This window comes from Trachypithecus francoisi, unplaced genomic scaffold, assembly GCF_009764315.1.
Source record: "Trachypithecus francoisi isolate TF-2019V2 unplaced genomic scaffold, Tfra_2.0 Lachesis_group11, whole genome shotgun sequence".
Taxonomy (NCBI): domain Eukaryota; kingdom Metazoa; phylum Chordata; class Mammalia; order Primates; family Cercopithecidae; genus Trachypithecus; species Trachypithecus francoisi.
Genome location: NW_022681456.1, coordinates 123,723,748 through 123,748,354, shown reverse-complemented (window position 1 = coordinate 123,748,354; position 24,607 = coordinate 123,723,748). Strand labels below are relative to the sequence as shown.

The following is a 24,607-nucleotide window of genomic DNA, read 5'->3' as shown; positions in this document are numbered from 1 at the left end:
CGGTTACAGCAGTAGGGTGGATGCAACAGGTTATAAATGACCCTGTCTCCTTCGTTTGGTGTATACTCGTGGCAAAACTGCTGGCACGTGCACCCTTTCTGCAGGAAGTAAAAAATGGCCTTACTAAATAAATTAAATTTATGTTCAAGTGCTGTTTATAGCACCGGGAAACAAGCATTTCAAACAATTTGGAGGCAAACCGTATGGGAATACATTATCTTCCAGGGGTGGTCTCCAGTCCTCTCTCATGAGGGTACGCGCTCCCCTACCTCATTGAAGGGGCCCTTAGGGTATGAGAAATTGAGACCCACCTGGTGTGAAGAATAAACCCGGACTCTCAGCAACACAGAGAGGACGAAAGAAAGAAAGAAAGAAAGAAGAAAAGAAAAAGAAAGAAGAAAGAAAAGAAAGAAAAAGAAAGAAGAAAGAAAGAAAGAAAGAAGGAAGGAAGGAAGGAAGGAAGGAAGGAAGGAAGAAAGAAAGAAAGAAAGAAAGAAAGAAACTGGCCAGCAATCTAGCTTAAAGGATCCTTACATACTGCGGTGATGACTCTGTGCACAGACCAAGAAAGAAGAAGCTGCGGGAGCCAGTAAAGTATTTCCTCAGTGATTGGGGCAAAAAGAAAAAAAGAAAAAGAAAAAAAAAGAAAATGCGGCAGGACAGTAAAGCATTCCTTAGTTAGGACATACCAAGCAGAGAGAAACCACAGGGGTGGTAAATATTCCTTAGTCAGGATGTCTTGGAGGTTAAAAATAGGTGAGAAATCCCCATGGGGGGTGTTGAACCTCAGAAAGAGGTGAGGAATCCCCATGAGGGGGGTTGAACCTTAGAAAGAGGTGAGGAATCCTCGTGTGTGGGCGGGGGGTGGGGGTTGAACCTCACACAAACCTCTGGTAGTAAGAAAAATATTCAGAATCCCCCTTTCCTTTCTTCTTGGTGGAAAAAAGAATAGCTCCAAGGCTGCGGGTCCCTCCCCTAGGGGAAGGGGAAGGAGAGGGGAAAACAGCAGCATAGGTGGTTGGCATGGAACAGGAATCAAAATAAATTAAAGAATGTGTAAGCAAAAACTCAGTTGTATGCAAGAAAACCTAATTCCCCCTGAGGAAGAGAAAGAGTTGGAGTCCTTTAAAATTAACTGCCTGTTTTTCTGTAGCTAGTAGCCTTATCTCTCCCTTTCCCAGGCATTGTGAAAACCCGTTTCTCTAGCTGTGCAGCTGCAAGGTCACTAGACAGATAAACTCAAGTCGCAAAACATGCTTTTCCTTGAAAAGTAAGAAATGATGTGATGCAAGTCTCAATTGAATAACTGTCTTTGTTTCTTGTTTCTGTAATATGCTTCCCCCTGCACAAATCTTCCCCCAACCACGAAATGCTTAAAAGGTAACTTGACTCTTTGTTCAGGGCTCAGTCCTTTGGATGTTAATCTGACTGGTCCAGCGCACCTAAATAATAAATATCCTCCTCAACCCCTGGGTCTCTCTGATTTCTTAACTATCGCACTACATTTCTGGGGGCTCACCCGGGATTGGAGATGACAGATTTACTGTCCCCTTTGCCTGCGGTACTAGGGCCCCGGGGCCAGGGGAGACCCGGCATGCAAGGTGTGCTGCAGGTGAGCTTCACCCGGATGGAGACCGGCTCTCCCCATGTGCTGGCACCCTGCCTGGCAGAGCAACGGGACGGGGCCGCAGAACAATACCAGCACTTCGGGAACTGCGGTAAGGAGTAAAGGCCCAAGGCAGGAAAGCCCGTGCCATAGGGACGAAGAGGGGCTTGATCACCTCCCAGGGACGGACGACTAATCCAACCCAGAGTGTCTGGGGGTGGTAGACGACCCATTAAAAGTGGCAGCATGACCCCCAGAGGCAGGGAAGGCACTGCCCATGCTGTGTCCCTCTGCTATGGCCCTGCCCAGGAGGCAATTTCCTGTGGAGGTGGGGGTTGCACTCTCAGGGATCTGCTGGGCTTCTCGCCCTTCACTAATCCCCTGGGTGTTGGTCCTACCTTTAGAAATTCAAACAGCACCCCTCCCCCAGCCCATCCACTCTGGGCTTAGGGTGGGGGAGGCAGCCTTGGGGATATCTGAATTGCCTTTGGGATCTCTCTTCCTTTGTCCTGGAGAATCATGCATGTTTGCAGTGAAATTGTTCTATGGTCTGGTCCTGTGGACTCTAAGAAATCTGACAGTCGTTGGTCATTTTTCCCGTTTTATTTGTTTCCTTTAGTTTCAGTTGGCAGTGTTTCCGCTGGTGTAATCCCTTCTCTGTTCCTGGCTTTTATTGAGATGGTTGATCGTCTTTACACAGTCCTCTGCATGCAGATATATGTATTTGGAGTTGAACAGTTTTCTATGTAGCCTTTAAAGCTTGAGGCATAGAGTGCACAGTCTCCCTTCTGCATCTCAATTATTGTTAGTCTAGAGGAGAGACAATTAAAAATTACATACAGGATTTTATTAATGCAGGAAAATAAAAATGAATCGCACCTATTGAACTTCAAATACAGGAACTTAATACCATTTTAGGAGATTTTAGGACCATGCCTAGTCCTAATTTATAAACAAAATATAGCCAACTCAGATAATAAAAGTAAAAATTGTAAATAATGTGCCACTCTTTTTATCATACGTTGGAAACTACTCAATTCTGAAGTATAAAATCTCTTCATATGTATACCCAAGTTAAATGAAAACTTTAAAATGTTTATTTTAAAACAACTATTTAAGTGAGAAATCAATTCAGAATTCAATTTAGAATTTCATACTGTGTTTTGTGGAAAAATAAAACACATTCTTCAGATATATGCAATTTTACTTGGTAAGGAAATGAAAATAAAACTTCAAATCTTCCAATACATACACACATTCACAAGTGTGTATAAGTGTGTGTTTGTATGCATGAGTGCATGTGTTTAGGCATTTCACGTAGAGATTTCTATATCTATATATGTGTTTTACTCTGGCAACTTTAATCTTTTGGAGTTATATGATTAATAACGATAATTTGTTTTCTTTCATAAGAGATGGGAAATAGAAAGCTCAAGAAAGAGTGAGGATGTCACTTCAATGTAAAACTGACAAAAAATAGAAATATTATGGTCTGATGCTATCCCTATTTAAAAGGACAATGTAATGACCTCTGTTCTGTAATTGAACAATCGACCACTGTAGGAAAAAAACTATTTTTAAAGAGTTTTTGCTTTGTTGTTTGTTTGTTTGCTTGTTTTTTAAGATAGAATCTTGCTCCACTGCTGAGGCTGGAGTGCACTGGTTTAATCTTGGCTCACTGCAAACTCTGCCTCCCAAGTTCAAGTGATTCTCCTGTCTCAGTTTCGTGAGTAACTGGGATTACAGGCATGTGCCACCACATCCGGCTAATTTTTGTATTTCTAGTAGAGATGGGGTTTCACCATATTGGCCAGTCTGGGCATGAACTCCTGACCTAAGGCAATACACCCACCTTGGCCTCCCAAAGTACTGAGATTACAGGTGTGAGCCACTGCACCCAGCCCCAAACTAGATTTTTAAATAACTGCTCTTACTAGGTTCAGTCTACATTAGAGTCCCTTTCTTTCCCTCCCTCCTCCCTCCCTCCCTCCCTCCCTTCCTTCCTTCCTTCCTTCCTTCCTTCTTCTTGACAGTGTTTTGCTCTTGTCGCCAGGCTGGAGTGCAGTGGCACAACCTCATCTCACTGCAACCTCCGCCTCCTGGGTTCAAGCAATTCTCCTACCTCAGCCTCGTGAGTAGCTGGGATTACAGGTGCCTGCCACCACAATGGGCTATTTTTTGTGTTTTTAGTAGAGATAGGTTTCACCATGTTGGCCAAGCTGGTCTTGAACTCCTGACCTCAGGTAGTCTCCCTGCCTTGGCCTCCCAAAGTGCTGGGATTACAGGCATGAGGCACTGCACCCGGCCTCATTCTTTTTAATATCACTTTGTCCATGTGTTCCTTTGATTTCTGTGTCTGTTTTTTCATACTACTTTCATCACACTTCTGCCAGAGTACCTAACAACACTGGATTATTTGCTTACAACTACATCTCTGACTAGAGTTTGAAGCTCCTAAATGAGTTTTATTCTACTCATCTCTGTAGTTTTCTCTGCATAATTCCTGGAAATTGTGTAGCAGTCAACAAATAATTACTACATGCATAAACAGAAAGGTAGTATGCCAGTTGTTTTGCTTCTGAAAGAAAGTTTTGTCCTTGTAGATAGGAAAATATTGAGAAAACATGATACAAACTCTGATTTTTTTTTAGAGAATCAATGTTTTTTCTGTTAAAAATAAACTTGCAAGCCATACATAAATGAGGACATTGTGTATCAATTCTAAGGTATACTGGGGCTTCCAAATTACAAAGGGATAATGAGGAAGGAAGGTAAGGAGTTCTTGCTACAATAAACACAAGGGGAAAGTTGAAAATAATACATGAGAGTAAAAGGTTGTGCAATGATCATTGTCAATTAATCATTAAAGTAGCAAAGTAAATTTAAAAATCAAGGAAAAGAGCACTTTAAAGAAGTGCCAGACTTATTATACAAAATAATTCTCTAATAAAATTGAAATTAAATTAGAAATCAACAATAAAATATGTCTGAAAAATTCACAAATGTTGAAAACTAAATGACACATGTTAATAATCAATGAATCAAAGAATGCAAAAGACAATTTAGAAACTATTTTTAACTGAATGGAAATTAAAAAATAGTATCTTAAAATACGTGGGGATGTTGCCAAATCACTTCACGTATTAATAGTATAACTTTTATTAGAAAAAAGTTTCAAATCAACATATCAGCTTTCAATATAAGAAACTAAAAAAGCAAATTTAACCTACTATAAGAAGACAGTAAATAATAAAGATCAAAGCAGAAATCAGTGAGAAGAAAATTTTTACCTGAATGGCAAATAAGCACCAAAAAATGCTACTTAACATCATTGCATTAGTAAAATACATGTTAAAACTATACTCATATACCAAAACACATCGTTTAGTGTGTCTAAAATTTTCTTATTTATTTATTTACGAGATAGGGTCTCGCTCTGTCACTCAGGCTGGAGTGCAGTGGTGCAATCTTGGCTCACTGCAACCTCTGCCTCCTGGGTTCAAGCGATTCTCCTGCCTCAGCCTCCCGAGTAGCTGGGATTACAGGCGCCTGCCACCTCCTCCAGCTAATTTTTGTATTTGTAGTAGAGACAGGGTTTCACTACATTGGCCGGGTTGGTCTTGAACTCACAACCTTTTTGTATTTTTAGTAGAGATGGGGTTTCACCGTGTTAGCCAGGATGGTCTCGATCTCCTGACCTCGCGATCCGCCCGCCTTGGCCTCCCAAAGTGCTGGGATTATAGGCGTGAGCCACTGCACCCGGCCAGTATAAAATTTAAGAGGCTGGGCCGGGCGCGGTGGCTCAAGCCTGTAATCCCAGCACTTTGGGAGGCCGAGACGGGCGGATCGCGAGGTCAGGAGATCGAGACCATCCTGGCTAACACGGTGAAACCCCGTCTCTACTAAAAATACAAAAACTAGCCGGGCGAGATGGCGGGCGCCTGTAGTCCCAGCTACTCGGGAGGCTGAGGCTGGAGAATGGCGTAAACCCGGGAGGGGGAGCTTGCAGTGAGCTGAGATCCGGCCACTGCACTCCAGTCCGGGCAACAGAGCGAGACTCCGCCTCAAAAAAAAAAAAAAAAAAAAAAAAAAAAATTTAAGAGGCTGATCAAAGCAAGTGTTGACTAGGATATGAAGCAAGTTCTCTCTCAGATTTTCTCATACATACAGATAGGTAGAAAGTAAAATTTGTAAAATATCACCACCACTTTGGATAACAGTGTGGCACTTTTAAAAAAGTTAAATATATACTTATATGATTCAGCCATTTTGTTTCTAGGTATTTATATTAAGGAAAAGAAAGACTTTGTTAATATGATACAAATACTTGTACACAAATATTATTAGCAAGTAGCATTATTTGTAATGATCAATAACTGGGAATTACCTAAATATACATCAATACATGAAGAGATAAGAGGTAATTAACTCTTTACTCATGCAATGAGATGGCTGAATCTCAAGATAACTTTTCTAAGTGAAAATAAGACTTTGCAAATGATACATATTGTAGGACTTCATTTATATTAAATTCTATGAATTGCAAACTAAAGTGGCAGAAAACTGATTGACTGGAAAGAGAAAGAGGTAAGTACATAGGGACACAGAGGAGAAATCACAAGGGGGCATGCTTAGAGAATGTTTTCCAGGTTAATTATCTTGATGTTCTTAATGGTTTCATGAGTATATATATATATTTCTTGAGATTATTAAATTGTGTAATTTATATATGTGCAATTTATTATATGTTAATTGTGTCTCAACATGTCTGGTAATAAATTCAGAAAGAAAAGTATGTGATACTTAACCTCTCTGCTCCTGTCTCTTTATCTGTAAAACGAACATAATATTAGACCTGCCTTGTATAGTACTTACCATATACTAAACAATTTATATTACTTACTAGTATTTGTGTTGGCTACTCTACAATGAATACAACTTTCTCCCAAATTTAGGGCCTAAGCACTTTTTACTAAATCTATTAGAACGTGCAAATGTCTTGGGATTATATGAAATGAGTGATTAGAATTATTACAGGGAAACTTAGGAAAAAAATTCAAAACTAGAGACCCATTGGGTCAAAGACTTACAGGTTGGATGAGAGAATGGAGCCATCTTCCCACTGCCAAGATCCATTTATTGGAATGTGTACTAATCCCATCCAGTGATATGACTTCACCAGTTTAAGTAAATCCTGTTTGAAATCACAAATAAACTATAAGTGAAATCAGTGTTCATAATTTTAGTAAATGCAAGACCATAGCCATTTCATCTGTTCTCACACTTGTAAAAACATGCATTCTGTCCCCCAACTGGCATAATTCCCATCTGAGCACACATACGTGATACCTGCAATTTCTTTTTCTTTTTTATTATTATTATACTTTAAGTTCTAGGATACATGTGCACGTGCAGGTTTGTTACATGTGTATACATGTGCCATGTTGGTGTGCTGCACCCATCAACTAGTCAGCACCCATCAACTCGTCATTTACATCAGGTATAACTCCCAGTGCCATTCCTCTCCCCCCCCCCCACAATAGGCCCTGGTGTGTGATGTTCCCCTTCCTGTGTCCAAGGGATCTCATTGTTCAGTTCCCACCTATGAGTGAGAATATGTGGTGTTTGATTTTCTGTTCTTGCGATAGTTTGCTGAGAATGATGGTTTCCAGCTGCATCCATGTCCCTACAAAGGACACAAACTCATCCTTTGTTATGGCTGCATAGTATTCCATGGTGTATATGTGCCACATTTTCTTAATCCAGTCTGTCATTGATGGACATTTGGGTTGATTCCGAGTCTTTGCTATTGTGAATAGTGCCGCAATAAACATACGTGGGCATGTGTCTTTATAGCAGCATGATTTAGAATCCTTTGGGTATATACCCAGTAACGCGATGGCTGGGTCGTATGGTATTTCTAGTTCTAGATCCTTGAGGAATTGCCATACTGTTTTCCACAATGGTTGAACTAGTTTACCATCCCACCAACAGTGTAAAATTGTTCCTATTTCTCCACGTCCTCTCCAGCACCTGTTGTTTCCTGACTTTTTAATGATTGCCATTCTAACTGGTGTGAGATGGTATCTCATTGTGGTTTTGATTTGCATCTCTCTGATGGCCAGTGATGACGAGCATTTTTTCATGTGTCTGATACCTGCAATTTCTATGCTTGGTTATTTTCAATGAAGAAAGATTTAGGGTTGGTATTAGAATAACCAAGTCATAGTGTCCCTTATATGTTCCAGGTTCCTATTCCAGTGATTTGCCTCAGATGTTAGGATTAAATATAGGATGGGAAATTAAAATAAATACTCAACCTGGTCCTCTTTGCTGTATACTTTCAGAAGGCTGGCATTTTGAGACATACAAGAAGCTTGGCTCTCATACCAGTTTTTACTCTCATTAAAAAATTGGTAGCAGTTATTTTTATAACATATCCAGTTTTTAGGACATGGGCCACAGTAACTTTCTAGAAAAGGAGAATATATTATTAATTCTACACATCTGAACATTATAGCAGATTTTATCTAGACAAATTAAATGTCTTTTTCACTCCAACTCTAAAATTTCAGATTATTAAATTATCATAGTCATAACCAAAGGCATATCTCCATGTATTCATAGAGAGATGCCAGGCTGGGCGTGGTGTCTCATGCCTGTAATCCTAGCACGTTGGGAGGCCAAGGCAGGTGACTCACTCGAAGTTAGAAGTTTGATACCAGCCTGGCCAACATGGTAAAAACCTGCCTCTACTAAAAATACAAAAATTAGCCGGTGTGGTGGCACATGCCTGCAGCCCCAGCTACTTGGGAAGCTGAGGCATGAGAATTGCTCAAACCCAGGAGGTAAAGGTTGCAGTCCCAAGTACTTGGGAGGCTGAGGCATGAGAATCACTTGAAACCAGGAGGTGGAGGTTGTACTGTGCTGAGATCACCCCACTGCACTCCAGCCTGGGTGACAGAGTGAGACTCCATTTCAAAAAAAAAAAGAGAGAGAGAGAAAGATGTCAAACCAAACCTAAGTAGCCTCTACTTTTTACAAGTATTGGAGAGAAAGAGAGAGAGAGAGAGAAAGATATCAAACCTAAGTATCCTCTACTTTTACAAGTATTCCCTCATTGTTAAAAGGAAAACAGAAGTCATAGTGTATTACAGACTAGAATTAGTTATTTAATTTTTCCTTTCTTTTACATCATTGAATACATGCCTACACAATAGTGTAGGTAGATACATATAATATATGCTCTAAAACATTTAAAAAATTCACTTACCAGTCAAGGGAATTTGAACTTCTTGGTTGAATAATGCTATTAAAATAACCATAAGTATTAAAAAGTTTGTATTGTTAGTAATTTATACTATAAGCAAACATAGTTTACAAATTTCTGGACTAATAGCAAAAATACGACAAAGATACATTTAATATTTCTAGTTTATGTTTCTGTGTTTCTGAATACTAACAAAAGTAATACATTACAATTGTTAAATTAACAATGCTGCAATCTACTTCTCTGTTATCACTTACAATTTAGGAATACGGCACTCCATATTGTTACCATAATAATGAAACGGATTCCCATAGCTACAGCAATGAAACAGCAGAAAAAAAGTGGAGATGCTGTCAAAGAAAAAAGAAACAGATCAGAAAAAGAAGCATAAAGGGTTTGGGTATCTTTGTATTTAATATAAACATTAGAGGTTTTTTCTTTTTTTAATGAGTAGGTAGTATTGATCCTTTTTCTGCCTTAATTATTTTTCCCAGAACAGAACATAAATACTTTGCAAATGATCAAAAACTGGAGTACAACAATGTCATATTTCCTTCTATACTTCTCTGCAAGTTCCCCAGTCATCCCTAGAATAAATTATGCTTATGATTTATTATTTTTATGCAGATACAATAATAAACATAAACAAAGAAGGAGGAAGCATCATCAAGATGGCTAACTGCAGGCACCCAGCACTCACTTCCACAAGGGACCAAAACAACAAGTAGATAACCACACATTGAATAGAGTGTTGAAGAGAGAAGGCTGGAATTCAGCAAGAAAGTGACCAAGTCTCTCTGAGGCACAGATGCTCAGGGCAATAGCATAGAAAGGGAAGAGAAGCAGGTGACATGGATCAGCTTACAGCCAAGAGGGACTCCCCATTGAGGAGAAAAGGTAAGCAGGAGCTCCCCAGCGGTCCACATTCCCATTATAAATACCTGCTATCCTAACTATAGAATAGCTCCACATTCCTCACAATCCCTGACTCTGGTGTAGGGAGTTGACTGGAATCCACATAACTGCATTATTTCAGGGTGGGAGTTCACACTGGGGGCCCTCCTCTTCTCTGGAACACAGGCTGCAGCAGCACTGCACCATTTTGAGAGTGTAGCCATCACCAAAGTACACTCTGCCCTGGGGCCTAATAGTTCCTTTATCTTCACATCTTTGGGGCCCAATAGCTTCTGCATCTTCACATCCCTGGGGCCCTGCTGACATTCCACCAAATCCACCTAGAGGACTGCAGCATAGCAACACCAGGTGATCCCACTCAATGGTATAGTCGTGACCCTTGCATCAAGCCCATACAGAGCCCTTTGTCCAGGGAGCAGGTGATGCAGCCAAGTAGAGAGTCTGTCCTCAGCATAGACAGAGTCATGCATGTGCACCCCAGATTCCCAGAGCCACTTGCTTGGGGCCCACGGCCACCACTGCCAGCAATTCCACTTTCTCCAGCAGCAGGCCAGAAGAGCATGGGATGATAAATTCAAAATGCCAAAAAAAAAAAAAAAAAAAAAAAAAAACAAACCTCTGCCATATATGAATACTGTATTAAGCAAAGCTATCCTTTAGAAATAAAGGAGACATATTCTTCCAGACAAGCAAAAACTGAGGGACTTCATCACCACTAGATTAGCCCCACAAGAGATGCTTAAGTCCTATATCTGGAAGCAAAAGGACAATATCTATCACCATAAAAATGCACAGAAGTATAAAACTGGTAGAGCAGATATACAAATAAGAAAGAGAAAGGAATTAAATCTTATTACTACAGAGAACCACCAAACCACGAAGATAGATAATGATAGAGGAGAAAAAAATCAATGGGTAGGCAAAACAACAGATATACTGGAAAACAATGAAGAAAATGACAGAAGAGCAAGCTGGCTGTGAAGAACCCTTTAGCTATTATCTTCTCACAGAAACGTCAAACTAAATAACTATCCATGCAAGAAAGTACCTTCAAAATAATTCAAGAAATTAGGTGAGCTATCACAGTACCCTGATTTTGGCATGATAACAAGAAAAAACACATTAAAGAGGTAAGAAAAGACGGTCTTGCCTTGCCTAAACACCCCTCTTCCAAACCCAGATACTGCAGCGCTTGGAGAGAAACAGCCTGCTTGGGAAATGGAAATCAGAGTGTGGGACTTTGTGTTGGAACTTAGACCTGGCCCCACCACATTGGAACACAGCAAAAGACAGAGATCCCACAGCCTTTGATTCCAAACCAGTGCTCATACGGGGAGCATTTTGACCCACGTGGGCCAGAGAGGAATCCACTGCTTAGGCAGAAGGAACCTTCGTCTCAGCCCATTTTATCACCAGCTGACTAAAGTGGCCTTGGGTCTCAGGAAAATTTCAGTGGTTGCAGGCCATAGCAACCACGGCCCTTGGGCAAGCCCTGGCACAGCACTGGTCTGGGAAGCTGTGGACAAACAGAAAACTTGCCAAACCCAGAGAAAGATATGAATAAGCACATACAGGAAGGTCAAAGATTAGCAAGCAGATTCAACCCAAATAAGATTACCACAAGGCATATAAAATTTAAATGTTCAAAGCTTGAGATAAAGTGAGAATTTTAAAGGAAGCAAAATTTAAAAAGCAAAATAAATATAAAGAAGCTTCAACACATCTGTTAGCAGACTTCTTAGCAGAAACTTTCTAGGCCAAGAGGAAATGGGGTGACATACTCAAAGACCCGAGGAAAAAAAAATGCCAACTGAGATACTGTACCCAACAAAGCTATCCACATGACAGAGAGAAAAAGTATTTCTCAGGCAAACAGAAGTTGAGTGAATTTATTTCCACTAGACCTGTCTTACATGACATGCTAAAGAGAGTTTTTTCAGTCAGAAAAAAAGAACATAAATGTGCAATAAGAAAACATTTGAAGGTATAAAACTCACTGATAAAAGTAAGTACACAGACAAATTCAGAATATTCTATTACTGTAATTGTGGTGCCTCAACCACACAGATCTTATAAAGATCAAAAGACAACTCTATCAAAATAAAAGTAATTATAATTTGTTAAGAGATAGTCAATATAAAATGATGTAAATCCATGCAAACATAAGTCAACATGTGAGAGGAGATGGAGTTAAAGTGTAGAGTTGTTTAGTTTTTTCTTTTTTTTGTTTTGTTTTTCTTTTCTTTGTGATCAAAGTTAAGTTGTCATCAGTATAAAATAATTGCTATAGTTATAAGATGTCCTTGTAAGCCTCATGGTAACGACAAAACAAAAACCTATAATAGATACACTAAAATGAAAATCAAGGAATTAAAATACACTGCCAGAGAAAGCAACTTAATCACAAAGGAAGACAGGAAGAAAGGAAGACTTACAAAACTACTAGAAAACAAGGAACAAAATGGCAATAGTAAGTTTTTACTTACCAATAATAATATTAAATGCAAGGGGGCTAAATTCTCCAAGTAAAAGACATAGAGTGACTGAATGGATTAAAAACAACAAAACTGAACAATATATTGCCTTCAAGAAACTCACTTTGCTCGTAAAAACACACATAGACTGACAGTATAGGATGAAAACAGATATTCCATGAAAATGAAAACCAGTAAAGAGAGGGCATAGCTATACTTAGATAAAGTAGACTTTAAGTCAAAAAGAGTAAAAAAGAGTCAAAGAAGACCATTATATAATGACAAACGGGTCATTTCAGCAATATAATATTGTGTTTGTAAGTATACATATGCACCCAATACTACAGCACTCAGATATATTAAGTAAATATTAATAGATCTGAAGGGAGAAATAGACTAATACAATAAGGGTAGAGGAGTTCAGCAACACATTTTAAGCAATGGACAGATCGTTCAGGTAGAAAATCAGAAAAGAAACTACCAAGTAAAACTATAATATAGACCTAAAGAACCTTACTAAATGTACACAACATTTCATCCAACTGCTGCAAAACACATATTCTTATTATCATCATACGGAACATTCATCAGGATAGACCATATGCTAGGTGGTAAGTCTCAACACATTTTCAAAATTCAATATTATATCAAGTAAATTTTCTGACAACAATGGAATAAAACTAGAAATTGATAACAAGAGGAACTTTGGAAACTGCACAGATACATGAAAATTAAACAACATGCCTTTGAACAAATAAACAAATTCAGTAAAGTTTCAGGATACAAAAATCTACATACAAAAATCAGTAGTGTTTCTATACACCAATAACAAACTGGCTGAAAAAGAAATCAAGAAGTCAATTCCATTTATAATACCTACAAATAATAAAATACCCTGAAATAAATTTAATCACACAAGTGGAAGATCTCTACAATGAAAACTATAAAATACTGATTAATGAAACCAGAGAGGATGCAAAAACATGGAAAGACATCTCATGTTCATAGACTGAAAGAATATTGTTAAAGTAATCATATGACTCAAAGCAATCTACAGATTCAATGCAATTCCTATCACAATACTAATAACATTCTCTACAGAAATAGAAAAAATATCCAAAATTTGTATGGTACCACAAATTTGACCGAATAGTCAAAGCAATCTTGAACAAAAATGAAGAAAACTGGTGGCATCACATTACCTGATTTCAATATATACTACAAAACTATAATAACCTAAACAGTATGGCATTGACATAAAACTAGACACTTAGACCAATAAAATTGAATAGACGATGCAGGAATAAATCCATCTATTTACAGCCAACTGATTTTTCCATAAAGGCACCAATAACATACACTGGGAAAGGACAGGCACTTCAATAAATGGAGCTGAAAAAACTGGATATATACACAGAGGAATGAAATTAGACCCTCATCTCACACTATATACAAAAATCAACTCAAAATGGATTAATGACTTAAAGGTAAGAACCGAATCTATAAAACTACTGGAAGAGATAAGAGAAACACCACAGGACATGAGTCTAGGCAAAGATTTTATGGGTAAGACTTCAAAAGTACAGGCAACAAAAGCAAAAAGAAACAAATGAGGCTGTATCAAACTAAAACACTTCTTTACTGCATAGACAACAAGTGACAGAGTGAAGAGACAACTTGTAGAATGAGAGAAAATACTTGCAAATTATTCCTCTGACAAGAGAACAATATCCAGAATATACAAGAAATTCAAACAACTCAACAGCATCATCAACAACAAAAACTGATTTGAAAATGAGAAAAGGATCTGAATAGATATTTCTGAGAAGATATATAAATAGCCATAGATATATTTTTTGAAAGTTCAACATCATTCGTCATCAATAAGATGAAAATCAAAACCACAATGAGTATCATCTCACCCTAAGTTAGAATAGCTATTATTTAAAAAGACAAAAAATAACAAATGACAGTGAGGATGCAGGGAAAGGCTAATGTTTATATAATGTTGGTGGGAATGTAAATTAGTATAGCCATTATGGAAACAGTATGGAGGTTCCTTAAAAAACCAAAAATAGAACTACCATATGATTCAGCAATCTCAGTCTTTCTCCAACGGAAAGGAAATCAGTATATTGAAATAATGTCTGCAGCTCCATGTCTATTGCAGCATTATTCACAACAGCCAAGATATGGAATCAACCTGTGTCCATTAACAGATGAATGGCTAAACAAAATGTGTGTACACACACACACACACCACACACACACACAGGAATACCATTCAGTCATAAAAAAAGAATGAAATCCTATTATTTGCACCAACATGGATGTGTCAGAAGAACATAATGTGAAGTAAAGTAAATAAGGCATGGAAAGATAAATACCACATATTCTCACTCATATGTAGGAGATCCAAACTTTTAGCTCACAGAATTAGAGAGTAGAATTGTGGTTATTTAAGGCTAGAAAGAATAGTGAGGAGGAGAAGATTGGGAGAGGTTAATGGATACATAATTACAGCTACATGCGGGCTTTTTCTAGTGTTCCTATAGCACTGTAGGGAGAGTACAGTTAAGAGTAATTTATTGTATATTTTCAGATAGCTAGAAGAGAAGGTTTTGAATGTTCCCAACACAAAGAACTGATAAATGTTTGAGGTGATGGATATGCTAATTACCTTGATTTGGTCATTAGACATTATATAGTTGTATGGAAATATCACTGCATCCCTTAAATATGTATAATTATTACATGCCAACTAAAAATAAATAAAAATTACCATTCCCCTTAGCTACATATTAAAAATACATTTTAAAGAAACTATAATATACAAAAAATCCTATGAATTTTTTTTTTTTTTTAACCTAAGACAATATCCTGGTGATTAGTTCTCATGGAGTATAAGGATACCAAATTTATAAATAGCTGCATTGTATTTCACTGACAACTCTGGACAGAATCTAATTTTTGACAGACTTTGAATTTTTTTCCAGTGGATATTTAATTTGTTTCTTATGTGTTGCTATTGGAAATAATGATACATTTCATACCCATCTGTGCATATTTTTGAGTCCCTCTCTGGGATAAATTCCCACAATGATAATTGCTGAGTGAAAAGGCATGTATGTTTTAAATTTTGGTAACAATTGAATATTTTAGTCCAAAAAGGAATTTTTACATATAGCACTTTGCCTTCCTTAAATTAATTCTTGTAAAGTGATGCTATTTGTTAATAATTTGTTTCTTAGTTTTTAATCAAAATTGAGGGGTCACCTGTTGTTTTGCTTTTCATACAAACTATATAAAGGTCTATTATCAACAATATTCTGCTTTGAAAAAAGACATTGGAGAGTACATCTTCTTCACTGCACTCAGAAACAATTCTATAAATAATAATCTAGCTATCACTTCTATAATATTTAGGAACATATCTCTGGAGGATTTTTAAAATATCTTTTCTGTTTTTCATTTCTATTCGGTTTTCTTTTCAGTAATCTCTTAGAAATTCCTGCCTTGATTATATTATCAGGATAAATAAACTCATCATTTTTTAGGCTATGAAAATATTCTAAACTCAACAGCTTTTAATACCATAATTTTATTATATATTTTAATATTATATTAGAGTTCATGGGGGTATTCCTGCTTTCCTGATGAAGATAAAGTAAACTGAATGATTGTCATTGATTTAATCACATAGTTTCCAAGATTCATTTGAATATACTGAGAGTGGACAGATGGAACATAGCACTTACCGTTTTCTCTACATTTGCTTTTGATTACTGGACATCTTTGCTTTTGGCATCGTGTTGAAAAATCACTCTTTGCTAGACCCAACTTATAAGTATGAAATTCACTCATCTCTAGAGAGAAAGAATTCAGGCTTATATGAGTCATGGCCTTTCTGCTATTTGGGGCATACATTTTAAAAATTCCACTTGCCATTTCCATCTATGTACTTCTCATGACAATCCTTTTTAAAGTACAACATGAATTCACTTTTGTTTTATATTACTACATTATTATCTTTACACTTTACTATATAAATAAAATTACATTTATGCCATGCAAAGTACCCTTAGCAAAATCCTATGTACTATTAAAATTAGTTAATTCGTAATGTATAATGAAACCTAACATTACCAGAAAGGGACTTGGTATAGTGAAAAGACATGTAGGGAGAAAGACATGTATTTAAATCACCGATCCACATATACAAACTTAATGTAACTTCATAAATAATCTAGCTTTTGCATCCCAGTTTCCTAACTTGCAAAAGAAGAAAGCAATAAAAAAGGATATTATTACAACCCAGTATGGGTATTTTAAAAATGAAATAAAAATATAAGGAACTTAACAGCAATGACATCAATCATTTAGTAAGCTTTTAGTAAATACTAGTGTGTCTAATTTTCATTTATTTATTTATTTATTATTTTTTATTTTTTGAGATAGAGTTTCGCTCTTGTAGCCCAGGCTGGAATGCAGTGGTGTGATCCTGGCTCATTGCAACCTCCACCTCCTGGGTTCAAGCGATTCTCCTGCCTCAGCCTCCTGAGTAGCTGGGATTACAGGCTTGTGCCACCATACCTGGCTAATTTTTGTATTTTTAGTACAGACGGGGTTTCATCATATTGGCCAGGCTGGTCTCGAACTCCTGAGCTCAGGTGATCCACCTGCCTCGGCCTCCCAAAGTTCTGGTATTACAGGCATGAGCCACTGTGCCCGGCCGTCTAATTTTCTTCATAATGAAGGACATACATAGGCTAAAATAGTAGGATTCAACCCTTTAGAACAAAGACAGATAATCCTGCCTCTGAACAAAATACTGAAAGAATCATTTTGCTCTCTTGAAATATTAATTATTTACTGATGATTAATATTTTCTTAAAAGCTTTTTAAAAAACTTTTATTTTTGGTTCAGGGTTGTATGCAAAGGTTTGTTACATATGTAAACTCATGTCAAGGGGGTTTGTTGTATAAAAGCCTTTTATAAATTAAATGATAATATGAATTACCTTTTATAGCTAAAATTAGACTTAGACATTGTTTGCACATGTAATATCTAACTCAGTTATTTTACATATGGAGTAAAGAGAGTAGGTATCACTTTATGGAAGAAGAAATTGAATATTAGAGATGGCCAAAATCATAAAGCTTATTTAATGTAATGTTACCAACTGTGAATAAGTTATAAATTTATAAACACCTTTAGGATAAAAAGGGCTTTAAAATACATGTCACTTGATTTGAATATTACACAAATCTACTAAGATCAATATGGAACGTTTCATGCCTGTATTTGATAGAAAAAGAAACTAAACTAAACTACATAGAGGTTGCAGATTGACCCCATTTCAAATCTAGAGAGTGGTAAAAGTTTGAGTAAAATTCAAGTATGATTCCACATCTGTTTCACTATTTCAAGCTGGCCCAAATTGTGAGTGACTTGTGAGTGACTTTACCATAATATAGTTAATAAAATAAAGGAAAAAAAAGTTTTTAAGTTTTGGAAGACTTGATTTGACATACAATACGGACGTAACATGAAATCAACATAAATAGAACATGAAAAGAATCAGAGTAAATTGCTTGCCTATGCCTTATATGCTTGTATAAAATTCTTGGTATCTTAAAATCGTATACAAAAAAAACTACACATTCATGTGGTGAAAACATACCCAAGTTGTGTCGAGGCCTCCGACCACGCATCCACCCCATCAAATAATTGTAAGTGCACGTCTACCTCAGAGAGGAATCTAAAGTCTTCAAAGCACAAAGGATTCCTGAATAAAATAAAATTGGGCATTTGTTTTTTGTTCTCTTTCCTGTGGTGAGATAAAATATTTTGAATAGAAAAGTAAAATGCAGAAACTTTCCCCCTGTGCATGCCTCTAAGAAAAGAATAGAAATGACAATTCACATAAAGCCAGGCAAAAATAATTTTATACATTTCTCTTGGTTGTAAAATAATCGCCAATTACTTCAAAATGTCATAACAATATAATGAATATATTAATTCACCTACATTGAGATATTTAACACAAATATTTTACATGACTGATATTAGATAACAACACACACAGTTTTCTGTTTATAGTCATTTATTGCTTCTTGGCCTTTTAGCTAAGATCAAGTGTTTATAGTTGTTTATTTTATCTGGCAATAATTTAGTTTTCTTTCTGCCAGCTAAATTCAGGTAAGTTTTATGCACTTTTATTGAATGTCCTTTTCTAGTGCATTTTCATCCAACGTGCCCATATCATCATCATCAACAACAAATTCTCATCACCATCATCATTAACAAAACTAATCTCACATGTTTATTTAGTAACATCTTAGCAATGCACAGCAGAGCTTCCAGAAAAAAATCTGTTTAATAAATATGCATAGTGTTTAGACTTTAAAAATAGAAGCTATTTCATATTTGATTATGATAGTTGGAAAGCGCAGATATAGCTTGTTTCACCTTGCATGTAAAGATGTGTATCAAAGGTAAGTGCCCCTACAACATCAGAAAACTCAAAAATGTGAGAATTCAAATTGAAACTCAATTCTGCTAATCCTAAAGGTAAAGGTTCAATTTTTTCTAGTTTTGCTTAGAGAAAAGCTTCTTCTTATAGTAATATTACAACTTCTGATTCTTCAATAGGTGTATCCTAATTCCCTATCATCAGATACAGTGATAGAATATACATCAGAAATGATAAGTATTCTCTATCCTCAGGAGTTCTATTCAAGCATCTAAGAAACAATTAGAATTACCTTATAGTCCAGCGTGGGCGACAGAGCGACACTCCGTCTCAACAAAAAAAAAAAAAAAAAGAATTACCTTATAGTGTAAATATTTTTATTTTTTTGAGGTTGAAATATAGTTTCTCATATCTTGAATAATAAACACACACACATACACACATACACACACCTGCTCAGAGAGGGAAGATCTTGATTCTTGTGGATAAAAGTCTTCTATAAAACTAGAAAATTTAGATATGTTCTCAGTTCCTGATCTAGAATTGAAAGTGGAGATACTCAGTGAAATTCTATCTTTGAGAAAGGTATGACAAATGTTATAATCTCACCTTCCTGTGGAAAAACATAAACCACAGTACTTCCGCCTTATCACTATAGAAACATTGTTAATTTGGTAAAAGAGGTAAGACCACCCATAGTTGGATAAACGTTCAGTTGGTGCAAAAGTAATTTTAGTTTTGTCATTATTTTTAATAACATTTTAGGATTTGAAAATGATGATTTTAAATGATGCCATTTAACCCTAAATATTTTAGAGATTCAATTCAATTCCAGTTAATACCACAGGTTTTGTTGTGGGACTTACAAAGCAGAATTCTAAATGTACATTAAATTGCAAAAGTCAAGACTAGGAAAATCACTATTGAAGATGAAGAAAATGTGGGAGCCTTGTTTTATTAGATAGTAAGACCTATGTTAAAACCATATTAATAAAGGCAAAGTGGCATGTGGGACATAGATAGACAAATTGAGAAGGGAAAAAATACAGACAAGAAAAAGTCACGTTCATAGATTAAAAAATATAAGGTAACATTGCAGATAAAGTGGGAAATTAGCTTCTTTTCAATAATTAGTCCTCGGTTACTATCACACTGGCCTTTAAGTTAAAAAAAATTAGTTCTGGAAATTGTTAAATTTTAATATAAAAACATGAAATTGCCTCTCTGTCATATAGACATCATATGCAGAAGAATTAGAAACTTAAATATATACACCAGTATACATAAAAATAAGTGAATATATGAACTGATGCCAATGAACAAGAATAGCTAAATATATATTTTATTTGTTTATTAATTTAAAATACTAACATAAGACATCATATAAAGTAATATAAGATGAACACATTATACAATTTTAACAATAACCAAAGTTATTAATCTCAAAAACAACTTTCATGTGGTGATGTGTTAAAGTTGGACAATAAATTTATTCAACATTTTTTATTTAGCAAATACTATTTGCTACACACTTTTCTAGGTCTTGAGAATGTCAAAGTAAACAATCCGAAAGAAGGTTTTTGCTCACATGGAAATTACTTTTTTTTTTTAAAGATGGAGTTTCGCTCTTGTTGTCCAGGCTGGAGTGCAGTGGGTGATCTCGGCTCACTGCAACCTCCACCTCCTGGGTTCAAGCAATTCTCCTGTTTCAACCTCCAGAGTAACTGGGATTACAGGCATGTGTCACCACACTTGGCTAATTTTTGTATTTCAAGTAGAGACGAGGTTTCGCCATGTTAGTCAGGCTGGTCTCGAACTCCTAACCTCAGGTGATCCTCCTGCCTCGGCCTCCCAAAGTGCTGAGATTACAGGCATGAGCCACCACACCCAGCTGGAAATTGCTTTTTAGTTTAGGTGATAGAAAATGAATAAGCACAAGACAAATTCAAAATTAAACAGGATAGATAAATATAAAACAAGTTGAAGAAAATATATTATTTTCTGACATACCAAGATTCTTTTCAGCTAATCAGCATTTTCTATTAACTATTTTATATAGTAAAAATAGATCTATATAGAGGAAATTTGGGTTGATATTTTCTTACAACCACATTTTAACAAATATTTGGTTTTTGAAAGGAAACGAATAAATGTTTAAACGCTGGCTTTTTATGGGGAAAACCTGAATCACAGTTTCCTGAAGAGTTATTTTTATGTATGTAGTTTTCAATTGAATAGAGATTATTTGTCTCTTAAATACAGAATTGAGAAAAGGGGATAGGAATAGGATAAAAAAGAACATTTGTATATCCTACCTATTTCATTTAGTTCAAATGGCAATTTATAGCCAACAGGGAAGTCACAAAACATGTCTAAAAGAAGTTTTTTGAAATAAATACCATGATAAAGCTAAGCACAGGGAGAGTTATATTGTCATATATAAAGAACCCTAAACCAACTGACAGAGTGTGGAAAGGATCCTCAAAAAAGAAAATTCTAAAATGAGTCCTGTATGTTGAGTCAAAACAATTACTTAGATAAAGAAATAGTATGTTAAAACTCCAATTTCTTTCTCAATGTTGAACATACACTCACTTTGCTATAGTCATGATGGTAAACTTGTTGGGGGTTTGCTGGGCATTTGTACTGGTTTATGCTACGTGGAATTGCAAAAGGACATAGCATAGCTTTCAGAGATAATATTTTCTAATAAATAAAATAAAACCCACACAAATGAATTTATGCAGAAAGAATAATTTGACTATAAAAGTACCTGAACAAACTTCGTATAGACATATTTATATAACTTTTAAAAACTATTGTTAGAAGAGAAGTTACAATATTTTGCAAACAGCCTGGGCTCAAGTTATTTGAGAACATCCATCACCACAATAAGCTATTTAATTACGTTTATTAGTTGAGAAGAGCCAATAATCAACTAGCCTTTTGGATCAGTAAGCTAACTTGCACTGTGGTCTAGAAAATCCTTCTCTTCTGGTACACAGGAAAGACTTAACATGCAGTGCAAGTTCGTGGTGAGAAACAGAGCGCTTGGCAGGTTGCTTGCTTTAAGCTGTGACACTAAAACTGGATGTGGTCTGAGGTGTTTACTGGACACTTGCCCAAATATGAAAGCATAAAATGTGCGATTATTGCCAAGCAAAAATTTTGTAAACTTGACCTTTTGGTAAATGTGTTTGAATTGACAAAAGACATGTCAAAAAGGACAAATTTTTAAAATTCACATGGACAATAAAGAAAATAAAAGGGAGTGGAAGAAACAGAGCTGAGTCTTTGGATATGCAGGGGCATCTATGGCCACACTACCATGGTGCACCCAGTGTCGTCAGGACATGCATGGGCATATTGAAGCAGAAGTGAAATGATGACTAATGTAAAAGTAAAAAAGTCTGCAAACATTTTAAGAAATATATATATATATATATTTTTTTTTTTTCAGAACCTATTTTGCATTCAGCTAGGTGTTACATACTGGGCTACGTACTGATGTATAATATCAACTGGTATATTGTAATCATATGAACTCAAGGCAGAGATTCCATAAATCTTGAATGTATACTTTGGGGAAAAACAGGTCATCATCTTGGCAACTAATTAATATTATTTGGCACAGCTTCCTAAACCAGGAATGATTAAATGATTTTTTGGCCCCAACTCAGTTGAAACTTTGTATAATTCTAAAATTTAGCAATTCATTTGAAATATCTTTAGCAAATATTTGTGTTATATTAACTTAATCCATGCTAGGACACACCATTTTTTTGTTTGTTTAATTGCAATCTATATAGTATAATGGAACAGAAAAGTGTTTTTTCCCACTCTGGTATTATCTTTATAATTGTGCATAAATAGCCATAAATAAATAGTACCTTTTAAAAATTGCTCTCAAGTAAGTTACATGCATGATTTGCAGGTCAGATGACATCATATTTTTTATTAGCATCCTGGTTACTTTTCTCTGATTGCTTATTTGTTTGCCATTAAACCTTTCATTTCCTGCTAGAGTGATAATCTCCACATTCGTAAATGGAATGATGCCTTTAATGACTTCTGCATCTTGGATTCAAATAGATTTTGTGTTTACTTCAGTGCTCCGAGTATCAAAGAAGTCTAGAATTTTGAAGATGTCTTAAATTGGTAACGTTACTTACCACAAGTGCCTAAAGACAGGATCTAGGGATAAGACAGCATTTTTTTTTTTTCCAAAGGAAAATGGCTCATTAATTGTAGATCTGAGTGAAAGCAAGGTGTCTCAAGTCACGTTTTTTTCCCTCTTATGTACCTATTAGCAGGTGCTCAAATTTTAGCTGACTTATTTCTCCTTCCTTTATCCCCAGGAGTTTCATTTGTGTGCAGAGGCATAAAAAATGCAAGTGGTTAAAAGTCTACAACTCTTGCATTGTATTTTGGAGAATATAAAAATCACTACTAAAATCTTACAATGCTCCTCTTGAGGTCTTAGCCAAGAGACCCTGGCGTTTTTCTACACTGTAATAATGTTGTCTTCATTATTTGACATAGAAGTAACAGTACCAAAGCTTAACAAAAATAAGTAAAAAATAGGAAATTACCAATATTTTCATAATGTCATTCTATATTTATTTATTGGGCTTTTATCTATTATAGGGCAATCATATTGTTTGGCGTGAATAAACAAAGTTCAATAAAGTATAAAGCATGACTCCTGTCATCTAGCTGTTCACACTCTATTTAAGGCATACACAGAAGCATGTGGTTTTAAATTAGTATGTAATTCACAGTGGTAGACACAAACTTTGGGTTTTTTAAAAGATAGTATTATAGATGACAATTTTCTAATAGGTCTCCAATATTAAATATGAGAAAATGGTGTTAGAGAAGGTGTCCTAGACTGGGTGATTTCTGGAGATTAAAAAAAATGTTAGAAATCAAAGTAATGTTGTTAAAACATACAACATATCAAAGACAGAAATCTCAAAAACGTGGAAGAGAGACATTAAAATGAATAAATAAAGCTATGTGCAGTCCAGTACTGTTGGTTTATTAAGTGCCGTTATGAAGAGCTGGAGATGAAAACAGAGCCTGAAGCAAGCTGGAACCACAAGAAAGGGTGTGAGAAGAAAGATTTATAATCTAAGCTATGTTGTTTGAGTAGTACCATGTAGTCAGTAAAAAGTCTTTGAGGGGTTTTAAGTAAGAGGTTAACAAGGCTGGGCTTGTATGCTTTGAGCATACAATGTGACCTACTCAGAGGACAATGAATTTGATACTAACGGAGCTAGAAAAACAGACACAAATTGTTAAGGGCTACATGCCATAGAAGCAAATGATGTTTTTACATGGAACTGTGATATTGACAAAGGAAACTATTTCTCAGTGAAGATACCAATCTATACCATAAAGCAGAACTAATTACTGACAATGCTACACTAGAACAGATTTAGAATGTAATGTTGGTTTCATTCTCTGAGGAAGTGGGGTATATCCAAATGGCTGTTGTATAGCAACATTGTGGTTGCCGCATAGTAACCTTATGTGCTTATTCACAATTTATCACCTCTTAGTTTCAAATCTATCCTTCACTACCCTGCTCTATCACAATGAAAACAGATCCCATAAATTTTTCTCCCTTGCCAGCTTACATGATAAGTTTTGTCTCTAAAAGGCACTGTGTAGACTGGAGGAAAAGGATTTTTCTTCTTGGTTTTATGATACTTTCTCTCCTTTTGCTCCTATGGCTGTGGCTACTAGCTGCATGTTTGCGTGACATCCTGTGGTATCTATCCTCCAGCAAGTTTTTGTTAGCTATCCGGATCCCTGTTGCATGCCTTCCACTATCTAGCTCCGGCACTCTGGAATGAAGACT

The 24,607-nt window shown here is 36.0% G+C and overlaps 1 protein-coding gene across 3 annotated transcripts; it reads right to left on the bottom strand.

Moving 5' to 3' along the window:
• Nucleotides 1-1,294: 1,294 nt before the first annotated feature.
• On the bottom strand, nt 1,295-19,349 carry LOC117090555 (NKG2-D type II integral membrane protein). 3 transcript variants are annotated; one of them, XM_033222916.1, is made up of 9 exons: nt 19,194-19,308; nt 19,034-19,070; nt 17,950-18,054; nt 16,024-16,131; nt 9,134-9,226; nt 8,880-8,915; nt 7,927-8,078; nt 6,697-6,800; nt 1,295-2,416 (listed from the first exon to the last, which is right to left on the bottom strand). In XM_033222916.1, exons 3-9 carry the CDS (start codon nt 17,987-17,989, stop codon nt 2,299-2,301), a joined length of 651 nt encoding a protein of 216 aa, XP_033078807.1. In that variant the 5' UTR covers nt 17,990-18,054; nt 19,034-19,070; nt 19,194-19,308; the 3' UTR covers nt 1,295-2,298. The 3 variants fall into 3 exon arrangements, with proteins under 3 accessions (XP_033078807.1, XP_033078808.1, XP_033078806.1); XM_033222917.1 differs by having other exon boundaries at nt 19,034-19,046; nt 19,194-19,304; XM_033222915.1 differs by lacking the exon at nt 19,034-19,070 and having other exon boundaries at nt 19,194-19,349.
• Between the last annotated feature and the right edge of the window lie 5,258 nt (nt 19,350-24,607).